The following is a 21,401-nucleotide window of genomic DNA, read 5'->3' as shown; positions in this document are numbered from 1 at the left end:
GAGGCCGCATTTTAAGGCCGATTACGTCACAGCGACGCGACGAAGGCTGTCCCAATTCAAAGGCTGTAGTGACACAAGAGCACACTGACAGGCTGCTCGAAATACGGCCCTCAAATGCGTCCTTCATTTCCCTGAATTTTTAGGATGTAGCGGTGTAGACTTCATGGCTCAACATATTCCAGACTTCATAGTGCGGCTGTGGGTGTGGATAATTTTGCCGAAAAAAACGGCCAAAGAGTAAACTTTCAAAAGTAAGTACTGAATATTATGTAACTTATTTATGTGCAAATGTTTAATAATGAAGAACATTAAAACATTACTGTTGGCCACATGTCGGCAAAGTTAGGTGACATTAGCGATGTTTGTACTTTCAGCGTTTACTTTGTTTTAAAGTCTTTACTTTATACGCCGTTCGATAGTTGACCTTAATCTTACAGAGAATGTGATGATTTTGTGGATAATTAAAGTCAGTCATATATCCACAAACACAACAAGCTGAAAGTCAGTGATGCTGCTCGGTTTGCAGTCCTGAATATCACGGCACAAGCAGGATTCACTGCGCTGTTAATGTTAGCTATGTTATATTGCTGCCTCTGTTCGGTGGTGTCGAGCCAAACAGACTTTAACTCATAACAACACAAACACTAAATCCTCCTTCTCTTGTGCTGTTTTGTAGCAGTGTATACACCTGAGACTGTCACCTGTCTGTCTGTCCTGCACTCTCTCTCTTTTTCTTTCTCTCGGATTGTGTAATAAAAGTATGAACATGTATTTATAAGTTACACTTGTGTTTGAATCCTGCAGCTTATCACACATTTGATTTCCATGTGTGACAACTGCAAGTGTCCAGAGTGAGGACAGACTGAGGGACCCACTGCTGCACATCATCTGTGAGGCTTTGCACCCCTGATGATCCACCAGGACAAACTCAGCAGTATGTGAGGAAGAGGAGGAGGAAGAGCCAGCAGCAGCTGACAGATGGAGAGAATAGACAGACTGTTCCCTGCTAGAAAAGTTTAGAATAACTAATTGTCTGTCTTGAATCAGTCTTATTAGGTAATGTTCAAATAATTTTATCATTCCAGTGTTTTCAGTGTGGAAGAAAGTACTCAGGGCCTTCAAGTTAAACACTATGAAAGGCAGAAACAAGTTTAATAATCAGAAACCTAAAGTATGTATCAGCAGCAGAATGGACCTAAAAATAAATGTTTGTTTCAGTTCTATGAAGCTTTGAGTATTTTGGATTAGTAGTACTGCTGTGTTTGATGCATCATATTGCTGTAATTGTTTATATGCTTTATATATTCTGAGGTAAGTTGATCTATAGTGTTACATCATATTCTATAAGGATGTTATGTGTTTGTGTACTTTCTGCCCAGTTTGACCCATTTAGCAGAAGTCAGCCTGTTTAAGGCTCTGATATCTATTCTGTATGACTTAAAGCAGTTATGACATGGTCTGATTGAATATTTAATATATCAGTCTACTCTTTATTCTATCAGAAACAGTCATCACAGCTCATACATTTTCTTCTTACACATATAGGTAAGCATTGAGCCAAATTTAGTAATGCCAACATATTAAACGAACAATATTTGTCTCTTATATATAATACATCTATATATACACTGTCAAAGATACTTGTCTTTGACTGAAGATTTAAGGTGATAAGACACATAAATAAATGCAACTTGAATCTTTACTGAAGCTCAGTGAATGACACAGAGTTCAAGCTCACTGCTGTAATAAATCATAATTAATATAATAATAACTTTAATATTGGCCATATTATATTTACATTACCAAAGCGAGGTGACTTTAGTCTCATGAACAACATTAGCTAATTGTTATTTACCAGCTAATCTTAAAATGACTGTTCAGTACAGAAATGAAGCCCAACAATCATGTTTTTCAGCCTCAGATACTCAACAAATCAAACAAAGCTCATGTAAGAACAAACAAACAAATGAACAAAATTTCTCCTTCATTTCTGTCAAACAAAGCTGTATGAAACGTTTCCAGCGGTTAGTATCGTGGTTGCTAGGCAACCTGGGCAGCGCGACCGAGGCTAGACCGTCCCATTTCACAAGCCTCTCACTTCCGGTCTTAGCGGTACGCGGCCCTTGTGGACCGTTAAGGCTGCAGACCCTGAATTGGGATACAACCAATAACTCTTACACTGCGCCGTAGTAACATGGAATGACCACTATGTGTCGCTCATGTCGGTAATGTAAACAAACATGTGAATCACAGCGCCGACTGGCGGCCCTTCGTGCTATATGCATTAAATAACAACACAACAATACAACAATTTAAAATAAACTTGCAATGCTTACAATAGAGTACTCTTATTTAACGCTATTGCTAATTATATTAAAATATATTTCCCAAACATTTCCTTTTGTACTTCATATGATTAAGTACTACTGGTTAAATCTAATGATATGCTAAGAACAGTCATGTGAATAAAGTTAAAATAAAAGCATCCAACCAGAGCAGATACAGAGTACATTACATACTGAAAGAGCTCCCATCCCTTGCTGTCTTGTCAGACAGAATAGATGTCCTCATTTTGTCCAATCACCAAGTCGGGACTTGCTTTAGGGGGTTGCAAGTAGAGGTGAAAGAAGGAGGCCTACTTATAGGTTTTACTTCAGTAAAAATAGCAAAGCAGCCACCAACAGTCATTTTCTTATTGTTATTACAGATGCATGAGCAGATTTCTACCTTCTATACTTCAATGTATTGCATCATGATTATTCACCAGAAGTATCTGAGAAATGGTGAATTTTAGACGATTATTAAAAGAATAAATGCTTTAATAAATGCTTTGAACACACAGTTCTGCTGTTTACTGAAATATGTACAAATACACATAGAAATACACTATATAAAGGAAACACAGTTTGTACTGTTCTAACAAGTTTGAAATTCAATATTTGGTATGAGCACATTTATCCTTTAACACAGTCAAGTTTTTCTTCTAATTTCTTTAACTACTCTTCTGGAATATTTCTCTAGGTTCCTTGCAGGACATTTAAAGCTCTTCTTTGGATGTTGACTGTTTTCTTTTTCCAATCTCTGTCAAGATAATCCCACACTTGTTCAACGATGTCAAGGTACAGGTTACAAAGCTGCCTCCTAACTCAGAGCAAGCAGACGGTTCAGTCACACGAGTAGGACATCAGCCTCCTTCCATCTATAAAAAACACTTCGGTGGCTGCCTGATGATTGCATTTCATTTAACAACTGCAGTCTGACTTGGACTGTGTGCAATTACTGTCAGACAATTTTTTATTTTTTTTGGCCTGTCCCGTTTGGCTCTTTTGCCAGAATCAGAATTATTGTCTAAAGGCAAAGAAAGATGCCCAACGGATTTACTTTACCAAATCGACCAACCCAGCCTTGCCGTATTGGTCTATTTGATTCGCCTTTTATTGTTTATTTTATTTTAACCTGCTAAATACGGGACAGACTTGACTGGGGAAAAGAAAGGGGAGAAAGAAAGAGGGAAAGAAAAACAGCGGGGAAGAGGAAAGGTGATAAAGGCCAAAAAACCAAAAACCAACTAAATAAGCAGACAAAAAATACATATGTCAATCACCTGGATCACCTGTTGAGAAAGAAAAAAGAGAAAACAAGCAGAAAAAAAGAGCAATATAATAAACAACATCATTACGATGATCTATGTGAATATAACAGTAAATACTAAATATTAAACATTATTGTGCAGCATGTAAGATCGACAGCGCACAGTGTGCTTTGAGGTAGGAGCCAAAAAGGGTGTAGTTTGTGTGTGTGAGCACCCGTGTGTACACCTGTGAGCATGAGCGCGCTTGTATTTAAAAGGTTCCTTCATGTAATGATCTGCTAGAGGGTGTGGGGAGCCATAGCCCCGTCCTTCAGGGCATGAAGCAGGTATGGAGGAGATCAAGACTCCAGACATCCAGAGGCCCTCAGAACACAAGAGACCAAGGAAGAGCAACAGAGGGTCAGCCGCGCCACTATCCCAGAAAGAGCTGAGGAGAGCCCCAGATGAGGGGTCACTCAGCAGCCGTGGAGCAGAAGCCAGGGGGGTTGCAGTGACGTGCCCGTGAGCTCCGCCGGCAGCCAGCTGTGCCAGAGTGACCGAGCCCCAGGCCGAGAGGCCGAGGGTACCCCACCCCCGAAGTGGCCCGAGCGAGCCCCAGGCTCCAGGCCCCGACAAGCAGCCACCAGGAGTGAGCCGGTGGGTACCTGGATGCCCACCCCCGGACACAAAGAACCACCAACGCACCGATGTCTGAGGGCGTCTGCCACTGGCAGGGGGAGTGGTGGGGGGAGATAGGCCTCCAAACCTTGGAGACAAATTTTTGAAGTTTTGAAAATAATTGCTGTCTTATTTCTGAATGCAGACAGATTACCAACATGTCGTCATCAGTCTGAATGGCACCATTGTCAACTCCAGGGGACTCGGCTCAGCTGGCTGCCAGCTGGTTGTATTCTGGCTGTATTCCTTTAGAACAGAAAGACTGCTGAGCGAAAATTTAATAAATTAGTTAAATGTGAATTAGACAACAAAAGAAATGTGAGCTTTGATGATTGATCACAATATCAACATTTCACGCAATTGCCAACTTGACCTCATTCAACTTGTTCGCCGACTGACTCCTACATATGGCAACATTTGTTTTTTTGTTAGTGTTGGTGTGCTTGACTGTCTCATTTTACATTTTTAAAATAAAAAATGTAAAATGAATTAAAACATTTTAATTAAATAGAACAGATATTGAAAAAGTTTAACTTTGAAGACATAATTTATATGTTACTGCAATACTTTGCAAACTGCAAAATATTGTATCATAAGTGAAGTATCATGGGGTGTCTGGTGATTCTACTTAATAAACTGAGAACTACTCTACTCTAGTACATCTCTCTAAAAGAATCACAAGATGATTAACAGGACTGGAAAGTAGAAAACTACTATAATCTGTACTTACAATGTGCTAAAAAAATATCAGAGAAGGAAAAAACTGTTCAGTAAGAGTGGATACAAACAAGGGTCATCTCAACCTTTCCTACAAGAACTGCAGCAAAGGGCGTACACTGACAACAAATTGTCCTTCTCTTAGTCAGTGGCAGCACAGTGTGCTGCTAAAAATGATTTTGCATACTCTGGATGTTTCACTTCCGAGGAAGAGAAAGGCAAGTCAGACGTCAGCAGTAGCAAAGGTCTAACAAACAGCGCTCAGGACTTGACCAACAATCATCAACGCACTCAAGAAACAGAATTTTAACTTGAATTTTATTTTCATATATCGTAATGGTACAAAAGGAGAGCCTGAACATTAGGCAAAGTTCAGTTGTCCATTGTTACAGACGTCCCACTTAAAAAGCCAGTGTTCAGTCCACTTGGCAACAATTAGTAAAAGGCCTTGTGATACAGACAGTGCTGAGTGAAACAAGTCCGTCCATCCAACTTTTAGTTTACATTTAACGTGATCGCTGCTTAGGTTTAAAAGCGTTCCTTCCAGTATCAACGCACACATGGTTTCAAATGAAATGGATGGAAATGAACCGTTTTCCCTGATCTACAGGCATCAGAATACAGAGATGAATTGTACAGAGCAAATACAATCATGATTTATGTTCCATACACAGGCAGAAATATAATGCAACCACGGCAGTTTAAGAAAAAGCTAGGGCGATGAAAAGGAAATGAAACTGTCTGGAAATGTACAATCTTGGGAAATATTAACAGATGATATACTGATGTACACAATGCCCACACTGGAGGGTGAGCTCACCTCCATTTACAGTAAGTCAAGATTGTCGAGAGTCGTTTCTGCTCAGTTGTGAAGTCCTGTTTTGTTTATTCAAAAACAGCAGTGTCCAAAGGGAAACCAGCAGCAATATGAATGATGATTATGAGCAAGAATAAACTGACCAGTCACGCTGCTTCACACAAACATTGCTTAAGTGATACATAATTTAGAAACACACAAAAGGAATTGGGAAAAGCTGGAAAATAACAAAAAAGAAGAAGAACAAAAACAAGAAAAGCTTTTATACACACTGACTTAATGTGTTTGGGTGAAAATGAGCTGAGACTATATCTGAAACTGCTAGAGTTTTCTTGTAACCAAGGAGCACGTATGAGTCATCAAAACTTCCTCCTTTTGGTTTTGTGGGAATGTCTGACTGACCTTTTCCTCGGACCTTCACCTGATTCACTAACAGAAAAGGGAGTGGGCTGAAAATTAGACGCATGACTCAGAGGGACGTGACGGTGAAGGACTGTAGAGCCGAGTCACAGCTCGAAGGACAGAACAAAAATGACCAAGGCAACTCATCACCATATTTGTGCGTATGTGTCCAAACATAGGAACGAAAAACAAACAAACCACCAGATAAAAACATATTCATGGGAATTTTGACAAAGTAGTGTGAGAGAGTGCGAATGAGCACCATCCATCTTCGCGAGCTATACTGACTTTACAGGCTCTACTAGGAAATAATTTAGGTTTTTATATATGTCTGAACTTCCAGAACTAATGATGTGACCCACATGTTAAGGCTAAAATTTAGTAACAAAAAATGTGCATACAGTTGTTATCCTTGGGCTCAAATCAAGCAACCAGTGCTTTGTAAATCTAAAGTCTGCCATTAGAACACAACAATATTATTGCCCGATATTAGCTATTCGCCAGTGTATCGGTATTGGCATTTACAACAGTGTTGTTGATAAATGAAAACTTAAAAAAAAAAAAAGAAGAGACAGGAGAAACATCCTTCAACCATGTCATGAGTGTTGATGTTGCATAGATTGTCCACCAGAGGGCAGTCTGCAACTTCCCTTTCATCAACGCGTGTTTGGAACGACGCAAACACAACAGCCGCCTGATCCGAGCAGAGCGTAGGTGAATAAATAACGACACATAAAATACATCAGGAGAATTTGTTTATGTTTAGTGCGTTTGAAAGAGAAAAGAAAAATATCGGAGTATTGGCTTTTTAAGTCACCAAATATCGGTATCGATATCGGTCGGGCCCTGTCTGCCATTAGTACCACTGTACACTGCTTAAGTGCTGTGTGCAAACAGAAAGCTTTACAGACAACCTAAAGTTGACTAAGGCCAGTTATTAGTGCTTTGAAAGTGACACTTTCCTGAAATAAAAACCTTAATTAGCAATAACAGGAACGCTACGTATTGGCAACAATGAAGAACAACATGATACATTGTTTTTAAAAAATAATAACAATCAATAATCAGACTAGATGGGCTAACTCAGAGTAAACTGCCAGTTATAGCCCAACATCATACACATTTCTATGTTACTACATTATTTACTTGCCTATTTTTGTGGATTGACTGGCAGGCCAGCAGGCCAACAGTCCCTATCCGCATACTTGGCACAGCTCACGTTTATCCCGCAGTATGCAAGCAATTCAATTTAAGCATTCAATCCTTTCCAGGAAAGCTGAGATTTCCTGTGGATGAATCTGTTTCTCTGGCATTATTCCCTTTTTGCTTCCATCTGCAATCTCTGTTGCAATGTTAGCACTAGTTGCTCGTCAGCTCACATAAAGCTAAAGCTCCTATTTGTGCCTTTTAATACCGCATGGGAGCGCTTTACTAGTTCCCCCTACAAGGACATTTGGATTCAGTCAAGGCCTCAGTAAACAAAATATACCGTGAACAAAGGTATAATTGTATCATTAGAGTTAACCTTCCTTTAAAAAGCTTGAATCAAAAGAGAAAAACAGCAGGTAGGAAGAATACGGTACACGTGAAACAAACACATTAAATATTTCAGCTATACATTTTACAACACAAGAAATAAAAAACGAGCCAAGATTGTGATGTTTGCAATCATTCCTGGGGTATAAAGCTTGTAAAATCTAAGGCCATATTAGCTGCAAGAGATGCTTGGCTGGGGTAAACATGGCAGAATTAGTCCAAATGATGCTATTAAATCCAAAGGCCTTAATAAGGAAAGTGTTTCAAGCAAACCACGCATGTTACATTAATTTGGTCCATAGATGGTGGGAATCACATATTGCATGTTCGTTTTCTCTCTCCCTCTCTCTGCAAATGTTTCCCTTCTGTTGTCTGATCTAAATGTTTCTCCACTCTTCCATTTCCTGTTTGTCCTCATCTGTCACTTAGATAAACAGATTACATGTAAGTGTCTGCTTTTGAAGCTTGACTCAACTCTTCTCAAACAGGAAGTATCTAAACTTTCCATTATCACATCTGAAGTTCATTTCCTTTGGGAGTCCCACACATGTAAAGCTTGACTAAAGCTTCATAAATCATATGGCGCATAAAAAAAAAGGAATTAAGAAAAGAAGAAAAAAGTACCTTCATTCTTGTTCATTTTTTAAGTGTATTATCTACTCGATGTGTGATTAGCAGTATCTAAGCTCCATATATTTTAACTAAAAAACCCAAAACAAAACAAAAAGAAATCCGCTGTGACTTGTAATGCAAGGACAGCTAACCTCACGTAATTACATGTAATTACAACATAGCAAAGAAAATAACAATAATATGGGTATAGCTTTGACAATTTCTTTTTAAAATAAATGCAAAACCAAAACTACACGTCTATTGTGCATAACATTGCATTCCATTATTCACAATAAAACAGCCCTTCTCACAGGCCCAAACATTATGCTAATGTATGGTACAATTTAAAAGTACACCAGAATAAATTCTTGGCCTTTTCCCAACACATTACAAGGTGTCATATTAAATCTGATAAAGTAACACACTCAAAAAAAAGTATAATGCTCGTTGAAACAAAAAGATTCAAAGAAAGAAGATGGATTTGTCCACCATAACTTCCCATGCAGTTAACCAACAGCCTGCCTCACAGACTGACGTTATAGTTTAACAACTGCAGGGTATTTAGACATTGAACTGTAGAGTGTGTTCCCATTTGTTTCCACTGAATATTTGACAGCTTTGTTTCTTTGAAGTTCGTGTTCTGAGCTAAGGCCTAAGCTGTGAGATCACCCGTGAGATGATTTGCTAATCTTCATCAAGTCATTTTGTCTACATAAAAAAAATGCCTCAGAGTAAGTCGAGCATAAAGAAAGCCAGAAGGAAAAACAACACGGCGAAGCTTCATGCCTCAACACATCGGCTATCAGTTGCGCTGTAATTCGTTCAATTACATCTGCTAGCACAGTGAGGCACGCTGCACCTCATCTGCAGATATAACCGTATAAAACTCAAAAGTGATTTTCAGTCTCGAGGCCAGAGAACGTCAGGCTAACACTCTTCTGTGCATATTTCCTGTTGATAGTAAAGTAGTGATAATCAGCACATGTAGATCACTGGCAAGGTTGAATCGTGCAAAGTTTAAATAAACGGGTTTGCTTTGGACAGTTCCTATTGTGGCATGCATACTCAACATCACCTGGATGAAACACTGAAAGGCCACAATACCAAACCACCTTTCATCACCAAGCTAGGTTATGAGATTATTCCACTGGCAGGCATGAGACAATTCCAAAAGCCATCACTTTCCTGTGCCTGTTGGGCCAGAACTGCTGCATCTCCTTCAAAGTTTCACAAAATTTCACTGCTTCTTCATTCCTCTGATCAAACTTCTCTCCTCTGCAGCTGTCCACAGTGGTTCGGCTCAGGCTTGTTCCTTATCGGCCCTCCACAGCTGCTCTTTCACTTCTGAGGGAAGCGTGTTGAACAGGTCCTCCTCCACCACCAGGCTGCTCTTCTTCAACAGCCGGCACTCGCCGAGCTCCACCGGAAGACACTCCAGACGGTTCCCTCGCAGCTCCAGCTGAGTCAGCCCGGTCAGTTCCCCAAAACGTGACGGTAGCGTCTGCAAGCAGTTGTTCCCCAGATTCAGAGTACGAAGTTTCTTACACTGGAACAGCTCTGGAGGCAACGTCTCAATCTGAAATGGAGAGGAAAGGAGGAGGTTGCAGTTACCCTGGCCTGCTGAGGCAGTTACTAAGCAAAACATGTTTCACATAATAAGCAGCTCAGTTGTAGATCACATTAATTTCAGATGCTAACTAATTAAAACTACGACAAACAGGCAGGATCACAGGAACAAAATCAAAACTAGGTTAAATCTAGGCCTGCAGTTATATATGGTTGAACACGGTGTAGGTCAGTATCAACTTTGGTGACTGCTATGAGCAGATCCAACATTTACTATAGCAACTTAAAGACGGTTAATAACGAGATAAAAGACTTTTAAACAGCTGGGTTATTTTAATTATGATAACCATAAAATAAAGCATCTGTAATGGTGACTGACAAGGAATCTCTTGCTGCCACCTCCAAAACAGCATTGAGTTAATTGTGACTTGATTGGTTCAAATGTTTTGCCAGGTTTGGTTAATTTCAGCTGTTCTTGGATGCCGGCTCTGAGAGTTGAGTATCACACCAGTAAACAGAATCTAGGCATCATTTTAGATTACTTGTAATCTTTTGTTAAAGCCTTATTACACAATTCTACTAAATATAACTACTGTGTGCATTTTTAACCAGCTTAATTTAGGTGGCTGGAGTGCTAGCTATTAACAAAGAAACTTGTCCTATTACTCAGGATCAACCGAGCAGAGGACAGCTGATGTTAGACAGCTGGTGTTTTATTCAAATCTTACCGAATTTTTTAAAACGATACTACATTCATGTGTTTGACCAATCAATGTATGCAACCAGGTCTTTCAAAGCTTAGCTAAAAAAAAACATTCCCACGTCCCATGGGTTTTGCACTCAACAATAAAGCTATGGGTTGACAGAACAATTTTACATCTGATTACAAATTTTACGCAGGATGCCCTTCCTGACACAACCCCATAAAGAGGCTAATCTCCATTCTGAATTGACCCAGCGACTTACACTATGGAGCAAACACCCAATACTACGTAAAACTGGAATTTAATCTCACTCAAATGTGATATTTAGAACAATAAAATAACAGTGGGTTTGCGATGTAACCACCAGAACGTGATACAGGCAAAGAATTTCACAATTTGTGCATGTCTGCTAAAGACTTAAAGGTTTGAACAAATTTAGGACTTTAGTTTACTTTGTGTACCATGAACCTCTGTTTGAAAACAACAATGCAGTCACACTCTGTTAAAAACTTCTAAACATTAAAAACCTTTTTTTTATTTGGATAGATAATGTGCTGGAAGTTTAAAGAGGATTTTAAGGAAAAGAGGCCCCGAGAGCCCGAAACATCAAAAGGACCCCATTTAATGGAGCTATTTGTAGCCGCACACAAACCTGCTGGAAGCTATTTTCAGCATGCAAGCGCAGTAGAAAGTCTAGTAAAACAGCAGTAATAGTAACCTTTACTGAAAAACACATGATGCTGTATGCATGCTCAGTGTTCAAAACAGTATTATCAGGAGAATTCACCAAGTGTTTCTTTAAATTCTCACAGTAAACAAATGTGAATGAAATGCCCCAAAGCAAATAACTGAGTTAAGACTTAAATGATCTCCTTCACCAGAAACCACAGGCTCCAATCCAACTGTGAATTTTTAGCATGATTGAACATGTTAATGAAAAATAACCAAGTTTATGATAATCTGCCACCTTAACACAGTGAGGGAGGCTAGATTTGTGGAGAAAAGCGACACATTATACAAATAATACCATATACACTTTGTAATAAATACATAGCAATGACACATTTTGGTCCACTTGGAGTTCACTTGGATTTTTTTGTGTGTGAAAAGAAGCCAAACCACAGGAAAAAGCTACAAGTTTACAAATTCATCAACTAATTTAGACCAGCGTAAACAAACTATAAAAGCGCCCTTAGGCAAAGACTTGGACAGCTGTCAATATACCTGGGTGGCCTACCTAAGTAAAGTCTTTGTATGGGAAGCACTACAGTCCTACTGTTATCTTCAAAGGCATAATTCTACACCAGGAACATGTAGATATTTATAATGGCTGACTTTCGTCAACAACTTATCGGGTTTTTAAGCTAACCTTACTAACATCTATGAGAAAGATAAAGGGGTGGAAACATGACTGCAGAATGAGAGAACTTGATAACTTTTACTACAATGAATAATTTAAGAAATTCTTCGCTACTCACCCTGTTTGCTGTCACTGCAAAATACTGCAGGTTCTGGAGGAAGCCCACATCTGGGTGGATGCTGGTCAGATTGTTGTGGCTCAGGTCTAAGAAGCGCAACTTGCGGCAGAAGAAAAGCTGGCTGGGGATCCTCTCTATCTTGTTCCTATTCAAATAGAGCCTTTCCAGGTTGGTGAGTGTTCCGATCTGAATGGGGATATAGGCAATCTGGTTGTACCACAGCTTCAGGCACACGAGGCGGTGCAGGTGCTGGAAGCTGATGATCTCCTCTATCGTCTTCAGATTGTTGTCCTTCAGGTCGATTTCCTGCAGGTTGTGCAAGCTAAAGATGGAGTGCGGAATACGTTCGAGATCGCAACGAATGAGCTCCAGCTCAGTCAGGTTGACCATTTTCTTCAGGCTGTTGAGCACCATTAGTTTGGTGCCCTCATTGTTGATGGAGAGCTTCTGAAGGTGCACACCCACATCCGTTACCACCTGGGGAAGCTTAGTGAGGTTGCTCTTAAGCCGTAGCACTTTGAGACTTTTGAGCTCTCGGAGCCCATCGATGACAATGTAACGATTATTCTCAGCACTCAGGTTCCCGGTTAAATGCAGCTCTCTGAGATTCTTCAGGCTGTAGATCCACAATGGGATCTCCTTGATATCAGTGAACTTAATGTGGAGGGACTTCAGATTCTCTCTTAGAAAGGCCAGAGCTGGAGCCTCAATTTTAGCCGGGGTGTGATAGAGCCACATTTCTTTTAGGTTGGAAAGCTGGGCGATGATTGGAGGGATAGTAACATCTGGAATAAGTTCCAGCTTGAGCACCTCTAGTTCAATCAGATCAAACACCGTGTCTGGAATCCCACTGAGCATGAAGAGGTGCAGCTCCAGCTTCTCCTGGGAGTTCTTGGTGATACGCTGCCGTAGCTTCTCCAGTGTCCACTCATTGTTCAGGTTGAGTTGCCTCAGCTTGTTTTCACTCACCTCTGACAGAAACACAGCGAAGCGCTTGGAGTAAAGAGGGTCATACTGATCTATCATGTGTAGCATGAAGGCAAAGTCGTTCTTTACATCTGGGATGTCACTGTAACTGCTTTCCTCGCGGATTGCTTCAAATGAGTATCGTTTCAGGGAGCGGCTGAGCATCCAACAAAGAGTGTACATGCAGATGAGACCATAAACCACCACCAGGGAGATGTAGAAACAGGCCAAAATCCTGAAAAGAGTTGCTAACGGATGAGCGCAATGGAACGAGCTGTACCCGGTTAGATTCTGAATATTCTCTGTGCACAGCACATTGAAGCTGATGTGTTTTACATAGTGGGCTGTGTAGCCAATTATCAGTATAAACTTTATTACCTTGATAATGGTCTGACGTATGTAGAGGCGGTACACTATATCACCCTCCTCTACATGTATTCTGAACTTTTTAACCTTTTCAAAAAGGGCCTTGGCCTGCTCCCCTTCCTTTTTATCTAAAACTCCAGTTTCAGAGCGATCAACAATTCCTTGTTCAATTCTGGACTTTGTTCGTTGGAGCATGGGCACACTGGCCTCAACATCCTCGCTCACGCTTGAGGCCTTCTTGTCCATCGAACCGTTCATTTTCCCCACAGGCTTGGGGTCGCTCTCCTCCACCACGGTCTCAGACAAAGCTCTCGTTGTCCACGGAGAGTCGAAGCACTTGAGGAGGATGGAGACAAAATGCTCCACTTTAGAGCTCGTGCGGGGGAACTTAAACCAGAAGTTGCTGCAGGCCAGAAAGATTAGAGTGTGGAGTAGCACCAGATAGGGGAAATATTTGGCAAACCAGTGTAGTTTTTTCTCATAGCAGACTGCGTCTACATAGTTATACTGATGTCGGTCGAGGTCATACTGAATGCCTTTGGGTTCCGGTGCGTAGTGGGTGGTCAGATTCGGCATGGGCATGACCTCGCACGAGTCATTAACGACCCACTTGCAAGGCAAGCAGATCATCTTGTCCTGTGTGACCTGCAGCGTCCCGCCGAACACTGCAATCATCAGCATGACGATTGAGATGTAGTCTGTGAAAACGTCCCACCATGGCTTCAGGATGCGGTACGCTGGCTGGGTGTCAGCAAAGTATCGGAGCTCTGTGACGGGAATCATGATGGTTTATCTAAAAAAGCAGAGACAACAGAGGATTAGTTCATGACATGTTAGGTTAAACTGTGTTTTGAAAACCTTAATGCTTTGGGGCAAAACTTTGCATAAATTACACTCAAAATATTATTCCTGCCTGTTGGCAGCTGACCTAGACCTCAAACTAGGTCATATTAATTTATTATTTGATATAAACAAATAAAATATCTAAATATATAAAATAATTCTCTGGCTCTGATTTCTAAACTGTGAATATTTTAAGCTTTTTCCTTATGAAATCCAGCTGAATAGCTCTGTTTTTCTTTGATAGCTTCTATGCCAGTTTCTGGGATATAGCCAACCATTGTTAGCATTAGGAATGAATCCCCTAATTATTTCCTCATTCATTATTTCTAAAATGCCATGAAATAGTGAAAAATGTCCACTACGGTTTCCTGAAAGGATACATTTACAAATTACACTCCAAAACCATGACACAGTCAATTTACGAATACATAAACCAGAGAGAGTCTGATGGTGCACTGGAGAAGCAAATGTTTGGATGTTTTGTTTTTTTTGCATGAAATATGATTCAAATTATTAAATCATCTATACAGTGGAAACCCATATTCCCAACAGAAATCAAACATATTTGCCACAATGTGTCTTGGAGAATATCACAGCACTGAAATTAGTACTAAATGGATACCATAATAACATCACCATTTCATATAGCAGGATAAACACAATCCTTTCATTTTACACTGCACAATTAGAAGAAAGCTTGCTTTAGTCTAGCCTTCTTGCTCTTATGTTATGTCAATATTGATGTGAATATTAAAAAAGTCAGACAACAAATTAATAGATGCCACACACACAAGTAGCACTAATTTACAATTTGCCTATTATCCTGATGTAGCCCAACAAGCACCTATGAGCAAAGGAGTGGAGGTTAACAGACTAGAAACACACAAAACACGATAGTTCTGATAGCTATTTGTCCTACTATTAAATAAAAGACCTCCTGAGCATCTTGCATGGGACACAGCACATTGCAGAGGCAATAGCAGCACAGACCCTGAAGCAGGCATGTTCATACAGACTTGGTGTCTCCACCTGTACTCCTACGTAGCCCTTTCTCAGAATGAATACGTTTTAACATGTTACTCCTTACAGAAAGGGCCACGAAGGAATGTATTCTCCCAAGAAGCTATGTAAAATCCTGCAAAAACATCTTAAACAAATTTCCTGATTGTTTTCCCTGAAAAAGTGAACAGTCTGAATGAGCAGGAATACTTAAATTAAAATCAAGAAAAACTTGAAAATGGATGCTTAACCCATCACTGAACACAAAGCTGCTGCTGATCACACGAAAACACAAACCCCCCAAAGTGAAAAACTCCTGAGGCTTGAGTATGTGTGTAAAAACCACAATCAGGCATCTTCTTCAAACAGTAAACAACAATAGAGTGAACAAAAAAAATAGAGCAGTCAAAGCAGCTTTTTTTCACAATTCAAGATGTTTTAAAGGATCATATTAGCCCAAGTATAACCTCCTACACAGAAATACAGTTTCATGTGGACACAAATCTGATAGTAGAAGAAAAAACAAATCAACTGTAATAGTACTACTTATTTTTCTTCTTATAACAGTAAGGAAGAATCAAAAACAACAAAAACTGCATCTCCCTGTTTGTTCAACCACCCCCTACCTTATGAAAGAAGATAGCTGCGCAAGTCCTCACAAAAAAGCATTGTTTTTTATCCAGTTCAAACCAGAATGGCAGCGGAGTCGCTGTGGGCCTCCTTCGTTAGGCCTCTGCTTTGCTTTAACACAGAAATTACAGCACACTGAGACCCCAACAGCTGCCACAATACCCTTAATTGTAACCAGTCAGATGGTATTATTCCACAACAGGCTATCTTTGACTCCAATGCAGTGTACACTTCCCTGTACCACAACAGATTCATGACATACCCAAAAGCATTTGACATGCTCAACTTTAAAATGTGACAGATGGAAATTCTGGTTTTGCAATACAGTGAAACTGCTGCATATTTTCACTTTCGTGTCTTGAAGTCATTGGTGTGTCGCTTAGATCACAAGTTTGCCACAATAAGCTCATATAAACTCCAAGTTCCATGTAACATAAACTAATTGCCAAGATCTTCCAAGAATTTCACACCAGGCTCTGAAATAACCCTAACAATAATAATGGATGATCCGGTGAGGTCACAATGTGCCACTAATATCTTTAATTCAAAAGAACATCCGAGGTTTGTTTCACTTCATCCTGGCACAGGAAAATAAACACCAGTCTGCAAGCAGCTTACCTTATCTCTGAACCACACTACACTTTTCCAAAATCATCCCTCTAATAATTTCAACCAAGGACTTCTCTGAGGAACTAAGGACTTCCTGTCACTATCCCTGGTGTAAAATAAAAAAGGTCAAGACAGAATAATATAGTGACTGTGTTCTAGGTTTCTTGTTTGCTATGTTACTGCAGTACATTTCTCCTGATTTTCTTTCTCAAACAGAGATGCCTTTGTGCAGGCGAAGTGCAGGTGAACCTGACCACCGAAACAGCCAGTGTATTACAGAGCCAGAAATAACTTCCCTCAAGGACACTACTGTCCATTTGGTTTGTCACAAAAACAAATGGACATGCCTCTTTTGCAGTATATAATGGACTTTCCTTTAAAATAACCCCAAGTAACCCCAAGTAGCTTTACGTAATATCTGACAGCTAATCTCAGAAAACTAAATGAACTCCAGTGAGGGAAAAAAAACCCTCTTCCTGTGGGGCTTAAACTTAAAATCCCACAGGAAGAAGTCACAGGTTCGTATGGGTGCCACTCGCTACTGCTCCTTAGGATAGATTTTTGGAGGTAGGCATACTTTAATACCAACAACTTTCCAAAAACCTTAAAAAAATAAAGGACTGAAGGACTTTCTAAGGACTTAAGGTCATCATCAAAGTACACATACAGGCAGCGCAGGACAAGAGTGTGCGTAGTGCAAAGATCAGAGCACAGCATGCAATCGTGAAAGAGATGAGAAAAAACCCAAATGGTAACAAAATAAAAAGAAAAGGAAAAAGAAAAACGCGCTATAATCTTTGTTATGTGTCCATGATGAGAAAACACTGAATAAGATGGTGTTAACGATGGACAGCATGTCTCCAATGTGATTCGAAGCCCACTGAATGTGCACATGACACCTTTGGGAGAAACTTTTAGTAGACAGAAGAGACAAAGTTGAACTTGTTGGCAAAGATAAACAACATGCTTTGAGGGAAAAGGGCACTCTATACTAAGGCTAAAAGCTCAACTCAACTTGGCTGGATATTTAAAAACTGATATGATTTTTGAATTTTCAAATAGTAGTTAAAAAATTAGATACTTTATGCCTTAAAATATATAATTCCTTGTTTTTTTACTGGCATTTGCAAGGATATAACACACTACTATCACCCAAAAGGGACGGTAATGCACATGCAAAGCCAACTACAGTGAGAGCTGTCAAAAACCTTCAAATAGAACTTAAAAAATAATGCAGCAAAGCTAGCATATCACAAGTCTGCCACAAGTATACAACAGTCATCAGAGAGGAGTATGTTGGAAAGACGTCTTTGTAGAATATTATATTTGATTAGAAATGCCTGTTAATCCAAAACTTGAAGCAGGGTGGAGGTAGCATTATGGGTTGGAACTGTTTTGCAAGTTCAGAAGACTTTCCAATCGAAAACACTGAATTGAATTTAGTGTTTAATTCAGCAGTCTACGAGCAGAAGATTTTGAAAGGCTGGGTCATACAACAGGACACTGATTCAAAACATATAAACAAAATAAAGATAAGCCCATGTCTTAAGCCACCACTAATTTCTTTAAATTTTGCTTCCAAGGAGCCAGACTTTATTGTAACTGTTTAAAGTGTTTATGAGCAACAATTCTCCAGGCTTTCTGAAGATTTTTCAAAACGTTTTTCTTAAGTAACTGGCTGCTTTTTGATTGATGTTCAGTTCAGTCCGAGTATCCGAGTATTTTTAGAGAAATTACTTTCGTTTATTTGTTTATTTACTTCACTTAACACTGACCTATGACTCACTCAAGCATAACAAAGACACCTAACTCAAGAGATGAACGAGTGTTGTGTCTACACATAGCAGACAACTTAGCAACAAACTAATTTTAAATTGCATCTTTTGACAGTTCGTTACTATTTTTGCTCCAAGTTGATTGCCAAATAGCCATTAGCTAAAAACTTGGCATACGTCAGCATGAAGAAATTGCACAAGCGGAGGACAAAAGAAGAAGTTTCAGGCATAAAAATAATTTTGCAGTATATGAAAATGAAAAAAAAAAAATGCAGCAAAGACGTGCCTGAGGACCTGAGGCTGTCAAGAAGCCATTTTTAAGGAAGGGAAACAGGGAGAAAAAGCTGAGGTATTAGATATGAGTTCAGCTAAAAATCAGCGACAGCTGGTCTTATGGAGTGATGAATTTGAAGCTTTGGGGTCAAAGTGTCATAGGAGGAGGTCAGGAGAGAGGTACAACTGGGAGTATGTACAGCCAAAACATGATGGAGGCTCAGTCATGGTTTGGGGTTGCATTTCAACAAGGGGTGTAGGGAATCTTATCACAACTAATGGAATTATGAAAGCACAAAAGTGCCCCTAGATTTTGATCCATGATGCAATACCAGCAAACATCCTAGAAGAGCTTTGCATGTAATTCAGGAAGAACTATTCCTGAAGACTACCCATAGAAATTACAAGAAAACTACCTATGAGAGTTCAGACAGTGTTGAAGAACAAAGGTAGTCATACCAAATATTGACTTTCAAACTCATTAGAAGCCACCCCTAAAGAAATGAAGTGTGGTTCAACACTTGCACAGTAATGTCATCTCACTCATGACTGTGTCTTTCCAGTTAAGATTATGACGGCCTATTAGCGTAACTTAGCAGAAGACCACATCACAACTAATTAATTCTGGCTAATTCTGAAAGGTCAGCACTTTTTTCTTGCAACTGTACACATGTGGACAGAAAGATGGACAGATACCAGTGCTGCCAGCACTTATTGCACGCAGGAAGTTTTATTACATTCACTTAGATTGATACACGCTATAAACTCCTCTGTGTTTGAAACATCTCTCAATATTCCCTTGGCAACTACTTCACAAATTTCCATCTAAGTGCTGCAAACATTTATAGGACCTCCAAAGAAACAGAGAGCATCACTTTACTAACGTCTTCTACACCCTGTTATCACGTACCATACAGCAGAGATGACTAAGGAACAGCGCGCTTTGGATCCCTTCATCAGTTCACAGTTGTTGAAAGCATTACACCCAGATCTCAGGGTTGTGTCAACAGCATCCAGTCCAGGCTTGTTGCTCCAAATGTGCTGGAGTTGAATATCAATTTTAAGCGACAGAAATCAGCTTTTTTTTTTTACCATATTTTGACACTGTGTGGTACAAATAATGTATCATTTGAAGATAATGAGGTGAGAAATCATATATGAAAAGACTAATCCTACCTTGGTCCGATTCTAGCTTTTCAAAGGAGGATCCCTGCAATTAACAATTTTTCCAGCACTTCCCAGCACTATGTGGCAATAACTACATAACTATGTGATCTGGATCCAGCAAGTCAAAGACATTGATTAGTTTCCCGTTATTATTTTTCCATTTTAGCTAATATTTAGTAAATCCTGATAAAAGTCTACATTAGGCTGTTATGGGGCAGTTGAGTTGCTAGTCTACATCAACACTACATATCAGCAGTGACAGTGTTTTCTAAAGCCACAATCCACTGATGGATCCACTCACACTTTATAAAGAGGTCCTTGACCACAAAACTGTTGCCTAGAACGCGGAAAAGAAAATGAAAAGAAAAGAAATTCAGGCCAAAAACTTGAGATCGTTCTTCACAGCCCATTTGTACAAAGCAGAATTATCACAGCTTCCGATCTCAGCCCATCTGCCCAGCCCTGGGGCATCAAACCAAGGGATGGAGAGGACAAGGTCTAACAACTGCTGACTCACAAAGAATGTACACCAGTGATGTCATGCTCTCACACATGTTCACAGTAATGAGAGGTCTGAGACATAAACCGTTTAAAACTACTTTATAAAGACATATCCTGATCTTATAAATTAATCATTGTAACCACATTTATGTGCCTAGCCTGCCAATGGCAATATTTAAGGATCTGAATTGACTAGAAAGGACTACAGCAATGCGATAAAATCATAAGAGCTCTTACATGTATATTGTGACTCTGTAGTAATAAAAATGAGAAGAAGAACAGCTCCTTATGAACTTAATACCCGAGAAACATCGAGTTACAAAACAGCTCTCCTGTTTTCCACTGCATGCACATGCTTTGCGGCTGCTGATGGGAAAACTTCCGTGTTTTAATCTGCTGTTTATAGCTTCAGTGTTTTATCAGCAAAAAACTGTTTGCGCTAAAAATCCCAGAACACCTCGCCTGGCCTTCAGCTGTGGACAAAAATGCATTTAAACAGGACCGAGAATATTTCATTAGCTTAAAAAAATCAATCCGAGGCGGTAATACAGTCAGATAAAATTACATGTAATCCAACCCCCCAGAGCGACCTTCAGTTAGGTGGTCCTCTCCACAGCAAGAGCCAGCAGAGCAGGGACGGGAAACGATGTCTCATGTCGGTGCTCAGTTAGCAGTCTGCGGCAGCTAACTGGTTATATACCAAACACCCTGAAAAATAACAAAAGACCCACCTGTTTTGCTAAAGCTGGTGTCTCTCGCCTCCTCCGCACTCTGGTGAAACATTTCTCAAACAGGCTTCAGAAGCTGAGGCAGCTCGGACATCAGGCCGGAGCCCCGTTATGCTGCTACGGTAAAAGAAACCCGCAAGAAGGCTAGAGCGGTGCGGGACCGTCGGCTCCCACAAAGAGCTCTGTCCGAGCACGGGGGGGGGAGGAGTACGAAATTATACAGTTTTTCAAAATAAAAGCACATCCCTCTCATCTCACTCTCGCTTTTCCCTATTTTCTTTTAGCTTTCCTTTTTAAGTTTTATTAAATTAGATAAATAAGTTAGATATATATCTACTCCCAGCCGGTCGCGGCAGATGGCTGCCCCTTCTGAGACTGGTTCTGCTGAAGGTTTCTTCCTGTCAAAAGGGAGATTTTCCTTCCCACACTTACCTTACAATATAAAGTGTGTGAGACAAATGTT

At 40.0% G+C, this 21,401-nt stretch overlaps 1 protein-coding gene across 1 annotated transcript; it reads right to left on the bottom strand.

Moving 5' to 3' along the window:
- Positions 1-5,282: 5,282 nt before the first annotated feature.
- lrrc8aa (leucine rich repeat containing 8 VRAC subunit Aa) lies at positions 5,283-21,098 on the bottom strand. Its single transcript, XM_063478227.1, has 3 exons — positions 20,942-21,098; positions 12,082-14,206; positions 5,283-9,909 (listed from the first exon to the last, which is right to left on the bottom strand). Exons 2-3 carry the CDS (start codon positions 14,194-14,196, stop codon positions 9,634-9,636), a joined length of 2,391 nt encoding a protein of 796 aa, XP_063334297.1. The 5' UTR covers positions 14,197-14,206; positions 20,942-21,098; the 3' UTR covers positions 5,283-9,633.
- Between the last annotated feature and the right edge of the window lie 303 nt (positions 21,099-21,401).

The sequence above is a fragment of the Pelmatolapia mariae genome, linkage group LG7, assembly GCF_036321145.2.
Source record: "Pelmatolapia mariae isolate MD_Pm_ZW linkage group LG7, Pm_UMD_F_2, whole genome shotgun sequence".
In the NCBI taxonomy this organism is placed as follows: domain Eukaryota; kingdom Metazoa; phylum Chordata; class Actinopteri; order Cichliformes; family Cichlidae; genus Pelmatolapia; species Pelmatolapia mariae.
The sequence above is the reverse complement of the archived record's forward strand: the minus strand, read 5'-3'. Positions and strand labels throughout refer to the sequence as shown.

What these genes read in the sequence shown, in the direction of transcription:
- lrrc8aa (XM_063478227.1), bottom strand. Translation starts at nt 14,196, where the DNA reads ATGATTCCCGTCACAGAGCTCCGATACTTTGCTGACACCCAGCCAGCG. An exon ending in TTGCAGTGACAGCAAACAGG is followed by an intron (nt 9,910 to 12,081) that starts GTGAGTAGCGAA and finishes TCTCCATTTCAG; the next exon opens with ATTGAGACGTTGCCTCCAGA.